An 8,822-nucleotide genomic window follows, 5' to 3' on the forward strand; every position below is an offset into this window, starting at 1 on the left:
GAGAGAGGATTGGAAATATTGTTGATTTCTGAACTCACCTACATGCAATTCAACGAATTCACTTGTTACTATCTGGAGAAATGCTGGGATAAGTAGGACCCAAACCACTGGTGACATAATTTTGGCTAAAAAGGGATAATTGCCATTAAGTGAATCTTAAAAGATCAAGCAAAGCGTCATATACTGCGCTTCCGAAAGTAACCAATAAGAGGGAGGATGCATTTAAGTGCTTCACTTTTATTGGTCCTTTAGACTAAAAATCAGAAATTGAGGAGAACCCAAATACATGAATTTAACTAACAGGAGGCTTTCAATAATTTGTGTAGAAGTGACAAGCCTTTTAGTAGATATGAGTAAAATCTGGTAGTCTGAATATAAGATTTCCTTAGTTTTTATTCCGGGCATGGAGCTGTGCTTAAAAGGATGGAATTTGCCTCCAAATGGAACCTTATGTTGTCTGATTTACGTATTTCTCCACTTATCATCGGTTAGCATCAAGGCCATTGTTAATTTGGTCAAGTGGATATATATACAAAATAAAATTTATTTAACTTCGTCTTTTTTGTATGCACCGCGGGAATTTTATCTGAACTGACAGCCATTACGAAGAAGTCTTGCATCTACTTAATTCCGGACCATTTAAGCCAAAGAATCAATGCATATGAATTATACCTCCTGGGTCGACGAATTTAGTACAAAAGTTATTCGCATTCCTGTTATATATTTAAGGAAACTCAAAGACGACATAGTACCTTCCTTCGTAATTGAAAATTCTTCTACCATGCGCGCCATGTTCCTATCCGAAATCCACTTCTTAGCCTTCCCACATTCGCAATTTGGGACAAATTTATTGTAAAACGTTACTAATGTCTACCAGAGCTTTTAAAAGAAAATTCAAAAATGACTACAAATTAATTTGTTTGCTCAAAAATTATGTTTACGTAGAATTGGAAGCTATAAACCTTGTTACAGGATTGAAGAAAATGTTTATTGACCTACTAGAGGACAGCTTTTGCCGATAATGACAAGGTCGTGTTACCTTCACCTCTTGAGGATCTACCAGTGCTATCCCAAAAGCGATAAGTCGTTTACAGGTGTTTATGGAAGAGTAATCTTCCCGACAAACCCTTAAATGCCTTTACTAAAAATGGTAAAATTTCCAAGCCGATTAAAATATTTGAAGTTAAAAGGAAATTATATTAAGGTAGCAAAATAACGAAATATGTCAGATTTGAATTGTTGAGATCATTTTATAAAAAAATGTACACGTTTCCCGGACTTCTTTTGCAAGATGCAACACACCAAAAATTACCATGTGAAAATCAAGTTTTTTTTATTTCAACAAACAATCGCGGATTTGAGAGATTGAGGGATCATTAGCCGATCATGTTTGATTGCGCCTTGTAAGTGCTTCTACCCCTCAAGCCTATTGAGCTCAAAGGTCAAAACAAGAGTTTTCACAACTGTAGGTGATGCGTGAATTTGACAAAAGATTAAATAGCTTCCTAATTATGGTGGGTTACAAGCTCAGTTAGGTGGACATGCTCCCTTGACACAAACATAGGTTCCCCCCTAGTTGAGTTATCGTATATACAAGATCATGCTGGTGTGACGGGTACCGAGCGTCGCTTGAATGTCCAGCCAGCTACCACAGTGATAAATAACCCTAGGAAATGAATCGGCAGTAAAAGAGAATTAAAACTGGGGCAGGCAACTGATTGCCTTCGATTAATTAAAAATATGTGCCTCTGGCGGATGTCCAAGCAAATGAAAAGAAAATCACCAGCCTTTTTTCCTCCCTATTTTTTTTCTCCCCAACACTTAAATAAAGTAGATAAAAATCTACTTGCCTGATAATTCGTGAGTGGTTTTTTATAGGTTATAGAAATAAATACACTTTATTTTTGCTAAGCATCTGTGGCTTTAGAAATTGGCACCTTATGATTAGTGATGAGGCCGTTCGCATAATCTTTCTGGACGATAATTTGCAGTGCTATCAAACAGGAAAAATCATATTACAATAATCTACAACAACAAATGATTTTTTTTTGAAAATGAAGTGCGAACATGAATGGTTTGTTTGATGACATGATCGTGAGTGGGGGTAAAAATTGCATTTAATGTCATTTAATTTGTTCAAAAGTTAAATTATCTAACATAGGTGAGGAAATAAACAGTAAACTTACCAGATCATGGAAGGACGTGCCAATATATCAATACCAACAGCAATGGCGACAGGCAATACGCCATCCGGAAGCCAATTTCACCATTACCCTACCCCCTTCCCATCTGGACCAATCAGATGCCAACTAAGCATACCAATCAGAAGATAGCGAATGTGCGATAGCAACGTAATAACACTTAGTTTACCCATGGATCACCCTCTGTCTGGATTTTTGCAGAGAAAAGACTGAGGTAATTAAATCATAAGATCAAAGTAATGACATTAAGTATTAAACGTCTGGTTTCTATAAGTTTAACGGTGTAAAATCAACATCACTTGCCTGTCATCAAAAGCCAATTAGTTTAAGAGGTCTATACTGTCCCGCCGCCAATTTTGCAATTAACTCACCTCCACTAGACGATATGAGACCTCAACTTTTAGAAACAGGTTTATTACAAAATAAATAGAAGGGTTGAACATGTCTACCAACAAGGGCGGCATAGTCGTGGATAATGGTATGTCCTTCACAAACAAACCGGACACCTTATTTAAAGAAGCATCTTATCGAGTATACTGCTGTACCATTACCAGGAGGAAATCTCGTATAGTTTTTGTGCAGTCATCGTACGCCATACGTGCCAACCACACTAAAGGGATTTATTTGAGAAGCATTGATTAATACAAGACTACTTTCTGCAGCAAGCGCCTTCATGATTTTGTGGTTTTTATGAAAGGAATATTTGCCCAAAGGTGAAATTGTTGTGGTTTAATGCATAAAATACAGTGTCGGCATGGCGACATGAGATTACGAAGAATAGTTTTTTTGGAAATGAGGAGCAAACTTAAGGATGGCTTCCAGGTAGCTACATGCAGTAACGTAAGCATCATTGAATCACTGGTACTGACAGACCCTAAAATAGAGCATTTTAGGTTTAAATTTCACAAAGTAGACAGGTCTCATCTGTAATTGTTTGAGCTTTATGGCGATAAATTGCCTCTGCGGTACACAGCAAACACACAGAAGTAGACCGTCACTTGAAAATGTGGAATGAGTAGTGAGAGAATCGTTTGAAAATAGCCAGTGATGTACCCGCTTTATCAACGAATATTGCAAGTTTTTCAGTCAATCCGTCATCCGATCAGGAAGTAAACAATCTGAATTGGACTAAAGGAGTGGGGTAAAAACTGATAGCCTTTTGAGCTTTTTCCTTATCAGCACTTGCCAATGCATGTAATGTGGATATCATTAATTTCCGTTCTGGCTTTATGGAGGTACAAACCAATTGTTGCATGGCTTACATTAGGCATCGTCATCACTTTTTGCCAACACACTTATCTTGAATTGACTTGTTAATAGTGACAAGTAATTTCCCACTCATGATCAAGTAGAGAATTTCTTCCTTAATTTCTTCCTTCCTTCTACCAGTTATTTACCACCTCACTTCTTTATCTGGAACACTTATGAGTAGTGCATTCAACTCTCATATACCGTTGCTTCTCCAAATACTGTGCCACAAGTTTGTCTTGAAGACTTTCGTTGATTCCAAGATTCATGATATCTGTATACAATAACGCTGTGCAAGTCTTTTACAGGGTTTGTTTACCTATCTAATCCTGATTTCATTCCTCTATCCGAATTTGCCGCTCCCAGATTTGTAGCATGGCCTTCAAACCACCTTTAATGCATTGAAAAGTCGACGAGGTTAAATGATCCTTCGACTTTTTGGCACAGCTTAACAGATCAAAAGCTTTAAACCGTTGATTTAGCCGTTTGCAGCATTATCCATATTTTTAAAATAGCCTCCTTATTTATTTGCATATAAGCCTACTTTGAGGTGACAATTGAAGCGGTCATAGTCTACGTGGGTGATAGATATCCTCAGGCGTCTCTCCTCGTGCCGCCACCATTAGAGTGTCTGGGTTAAATTTGGTGACTTTATAGTGCATCCATATTTGGAAGCAGCTTAATTTTAAAAAAACAACGCAAAATTAGGAGGTGATAATATTGTGTCTTCTAGGCCCAAAATTCGTGGAAGCCAAGAAAGCATTAGTTATCCATTGGTAGAATTAAGAGACTTCCTCTTTCACTCATTCGTTTTAGATTTTCAATTAGTCGTCCAACTTTTAATGAGAAATGGCCTTTGAATTGTAGCAATATTCAGGCCAACCTACGCCCATTTGTTATTCCCAAAACGCCCCATCTACTGCCCTACACTTCTAAGGCACCGCTTCATTGCCAGGATACCAAAAACGGTCATCTCATAAAAATGGAATTTGTAAGTTTTTCCGTTTTAAATTAGCAGTTATTTCACCCAGTTATTTCAATTTACAAACAAGGGAGTGGCACAATTATAATTTATAAAAGCCCATTTAAGGGTCGGTACCGCACCGAATCGTTTTTTAAAATCACAGCAAACAACATACTGAATTAATTTTAGCGCTTTATGCCTTACAGAGGATCAAGGAAGCTAGCAGTAAAACACCGAAGGCCATGTTTCTGGAGGAAGGTGCAGCCTCCAGAGCCTGAAGTGACCGCACAGCTAAACGCACAGTTAAACAGAGCATGGAATCACAAGAGAAATAGTTGTGAAGATAATTATTGCATCGTGAACAAACCTATCGCGTTTTATAACAGTTCACAACTGTATGATAAATGGGGAACCTTGTTTTGCCAAAGGAAACTCAAGAATTTTGAAATTTTGACATAACTTTCTCATTACCTTAATAGTTCTGGGCCATTCCAGAGGACGTAATTAAGCATGCCATCGTAGAAGATTTAGAACCAAAGGAAGAGATGGTGAGACACATCACCAAGACTGTGACCTAGTGCGCGGAGGAGGAGTAACCAGCGTACTAAAACAAGCGATTAAAACAAACATCTTTCAATTCCATAGAACAGTTGGCCTAAGTGCAGTCCAATCGAGAAAAGCATCGTATCTCTTAGGGTTCTCGATATAAATCACTAGATTAGTAAAAAATTACAAGCAATTCTTCATAGTTCTCTTTAATCTATTTTAATCTAGCTGCGTTTCTCTTAATTGGTATTTAGACTTCAGAATTGTGAGACGCGATTTTGATACCCCTTCTGCGGCGAGTGTCCACAGGCTCAGACCTCCATGGCAGAGGCTCCTTTCTTCTGTTACACTCCGTCTAACAGAGTTAGACCTATAATACCGACTGGGTCCGTCCATTAAGACATAAGAGCAGACCGTAGAAAGGAACAAAATCCCATAACATCACGGTGAGAGTTATCGGTTAATGGTTGGCTTTAACCGTCTGACAATCCATCCACTAATCCCAGCCTTAATCTTGTCAACCTGCCATAAAGTGCTGTTTCCATGTCTGCGCACCAGACGCTAGGGTAAACCAGAGGTAAGATTTTAAAATAGAAGTATTTGACGTCGAATGTCTATGTCCACAAGAAACACATAATTTGTGTGTTGAATTTCTGGAGTGACTCCATTCTCGTCTACTTGTGTCCTCCGATTGACCTCGACCCTGAAGTGAAAAGTAGCACATTTAATGTACCTTCACGTAATACTGGCCAATTAGGAGGAAGAGTTAGGAGGAGTACTAATTCCGATAAGTTTCTAGGCTGTTTGGCAAAGAAGGATTTCTGAAAATTTCTAGAACTTTAAAACAAAACCTCTATTTATGAGATTATTGGTAATTCTATTACTACTCATAAGTCGCTGACACACAAATGTTATTTGGAAAGTGTAAAAGCATTCAATCAATTCATATACTTTGTTTGACAATTTGTGTCAAAAGGAAATGAACATCTTATACAAAATTAAGAAAATTTTCCTATTTACAGGGAAGTAAAGTCATTTTGAGATCCATTGTGACAAGACAAAGGTAGTAATAGTACCGTCAATTTATTTTTAATCTGCAGATATTTTTCTATAAAACCGAAAATACTCCTTAGGTCAATTTATAGAAATGATTCTTATTTTCAACGATAGTGGTGAGGGGGAGCAAGAGGAGAAAAAAAATGGTCGGGTTTGATTGTGTGGTGTGGCCACTTCTCTCCCACATGTCGACTATTCTCCTGTAGTTTAGTACAAGTTGCGATTGTGAGATGAAGACGACTGTAGAGAAGCAGGAAAAGAGGTTTCTAATTCTGGCAAATCAGAGCCAAATTGCCTTCTTTAGCACATTTAGTAAGTTCATCAAAATGGACAATAACAGCCGCGCAACAGGACCTAGAATTACTTCATTAAAACAAAGGGAAATTTGAAGAGGTTAAATGAAAGCTGATTGAGAGTGACCGGAGTCATATCATTCTCACAGTCAATTAAGTATGCGTTAGGTGGATATTTAAAAGCTTCTGACGATTGCAAACACTGAAATTTTGGTGTAATTAGGGGAGTGATTATGATGGAGATCGTTGTAATTTCATATGATAGGACGTAGTTTGCTACCTTCTGAAGAGTGTAGATTCCTTCAAAAACGGTCTTTTCTCAAACATTTTTCTTCTTGCCTTCCAAAACTAGAAGTGCTATTATTTTGAACAGAATTTTATAAATAAAAGAATTGGAGGGCATATTTAAGCACAATAGGATGATACCTGTGGTTCCACCCTAAATGTAACTCATGCCCTACGATTTAGCTATTGTAAAACAAAGCACACTAATGAGCATTTGTGAGAGCTATCTTTTTCGGTGTTTCTTTGCAGAATTTTGTAATTTAAAAGTTAATGCAAAATGTAATTTTGGGCTTGTACAAGGTTGTACGGAATTTAATTCAGTAAGCGCTCGTTGGGGAGCTAGGCAAATGTATCAAGGGTTTTGCTGTTAGAAATTGGGAAATACTTTGTACTAACGTTATATAATTTGGTTTATTTCTTCTATGAAGAAAGCCAAAAGTTCTCCTTAATTTTCTTACCTGTTGGAAGTGTTGACTCTCCAGTGTAAAATTTTTCTTCATGAGATACAAATTGTTTTGCGGATTCCCCTTTTAGCAAATAGCCCAATCCTGGACGAAGCGTCTGTTTGTCTAGTGACAAGGAATTGTAATAATATGACGGATGGGACGGTGCCTCTCATCCCATGAGAGGTTCGTTCACTCTACGCAAAAACAGGGCGTCTATTTCTCAACACGGGTCAGTCGGTCAGCCTATTGTCTGGCATCATTTAGCTGCTGCGGGAACGCTTGCGACCCCAAGAAACGTTTACGTTACAATTTCCCAGACGCTTTAATTCTCCTAGCTAATTTCCTAATATTGAAGAGCGGCAGACTCTTGCTCACTCCTTCCTGACTAGCTGATATCACGTGAGGATGTACTTTTATTACGCCAACGCTCGTGTTAAAGTCAGGGTCAATTAAATTGTTAAACCTAATCACTTCGTGTCCCTAGCAGACTTTTGCTAGCCGGCAATTCAAGTACTCAAGTACCATGCTCCCTCTCTTACTCAAATAAGTCATCAAGTGAGGAGACTTTCCCTCCCAACTTCTCGGGTTGGAGATTGGATCCAAGTTCACTTTTATAAAGGCTGGTTCACACCAATGACATATGGGTATGACCTCTTCACCTGGTAGTTTCAACAACTTTGATATTATCTGATCGAACTAATCGTTTCATCGTTTAACCTAAACCTCACTGAAAGTTCTTTTTAACCGATGCAAAATTCTTAGTCGCTAAAAATGAAGGAACTTCCTTAAGCTGATGAATTTATCTTTGATGAATTCCCATAAGGATCAAACTACTCCTGTAATCCATTTCTGTTTGATCTCACTTTCTCAAAGTGCTCTTAGCTTCACGAGGAATTCCTGTGATTTTGGAATTCAACAGAAACTTTTCCATTTTGTAGACAAACTCGAGTCGACACCTTATGCTCTGAGGTTACCAACCAATTGTATGGATAAAGGGGAGAAAAAAGGGTACCGTGCCGAGAGACTGGCGTCTCCTTATGCTTGATGCTGCTTGCATGCAGAAAACGGACTGCATGTTGCGAGATCAAACCAAAAAAACGCCTAAATACTTGTAGCTACCTGATATTTCTTGCTTTTTTTCTATTTCGTTGCATTTTATCACTTCCACTGTGGTGCATGGACACGGTTATTAGACTTCCTAATTTCCACACGCAATTGAGGACCATTTTACTTTTTTACCCTACTAGAAATAAGACCTTAATAATTTATTACTTCATTAGCGAATGGCCAAAAATTAGCAACCTTGTGAAATTCTGTCGTTAATATATCGTCTGGTGCGGATTTAAGCATCAGTCATTGGTTAAAACTCCAGATTAAGTATTGAGACTTACAATAATTTTGGAATTGAACTGCAAATATTAAAGCAGACAACTTTTATATGCTCAGAAAACAGTGTTAAAACACGGTGTGATACTTTGTAGCACTTCGAGTCTTCTCCAACGTCGTAATAAACCGAAGTAGTAATAAAGGAACGTACTGCTTACTAGGGTACAGAAAAGTTGGGAGGCGACTCATAAGTCCCCGTAATTCAACACACAGTTGGACGGAACATCAAATCACTGCTTAGGTCCTCCCTTCTTTTGAGCATCATCAATGGTGCTCCCTTTGGCCGTCACAGCGTAGTCGGTATTTTAAAGAAACCACCCACAAGCCAGTGAAAGCAACCATTCTACTTTCTTGCATGCGAGGAGGCATTTGACTCCAATGTCACTGATGCATCAGG

The 8,822-nt window shown here is 38.2% G+C and overlaps 2 protein-coding genes across 2 annotated transcripts in view; both read left to right on the forward strand. All coding sequences in view use genetic code 11, as the record gives it.

Moving 5' to 3' along the window:
• Window positions 1-1,755: 1,755 nt before the first annotated feature.
• EGR_07807 (hypothetical protein) lies at window positions 1,756-6,129 on the forward strand (the record flags this gene model as incomplete). Its single annotated transcript, XM_024497056.1, has 6 exons — window positions 1,756-1,830; window positions 3,381-3,436; window positions 4,266-4,440; window positions 4,893-4,961; window positions 5,982-6,022; window positions 6,060-6,129. The coding sequence occupies 6 exons, from the start codon at window positions 1,756-1,758 to the stop codon at window positions 6,127-6,129; spliced, it is 486 nt and encodes a 161-aa protein (XP_024348544.1).
• A 631-nt stretch (window positions 6,130-6,760) lies between these two features.
• Window positions 6,761-8,822, forward strand: part of EGR_07808 (hypothetical protein) — a gene marked incomplete at both ends in the record, with an annotated part of 6,919 nt that continues 4,857 nt past the window's right edge. Inside the window, 2 exons of the mRNA XM_024497057.1 lie at window positions 6,761-6,913; window positions 7,863-8,047. Coding sequence (XP_024348545.1) covers window positions 6,761-6,913; window positions 7,863-8,047 — 338 coding nt within the window. The remainder of the gene's footprint in view (window positions 6,914-7,862; window positions 8,048-8,822) is intronic.

This window comes from Echinococcus granulosus (genome assembly GCF_000524195.1).
Source record: "Echinococcus granulosus chromosome Unknown EG_S00087, whole genome shotgun sequence".
NCBI lineage: Eukaryota > Metazoa > Platyhelminthes > Cestoda > Cyclophyllidea > Taeniidae > Echinococcus > Echinococcus granulosus.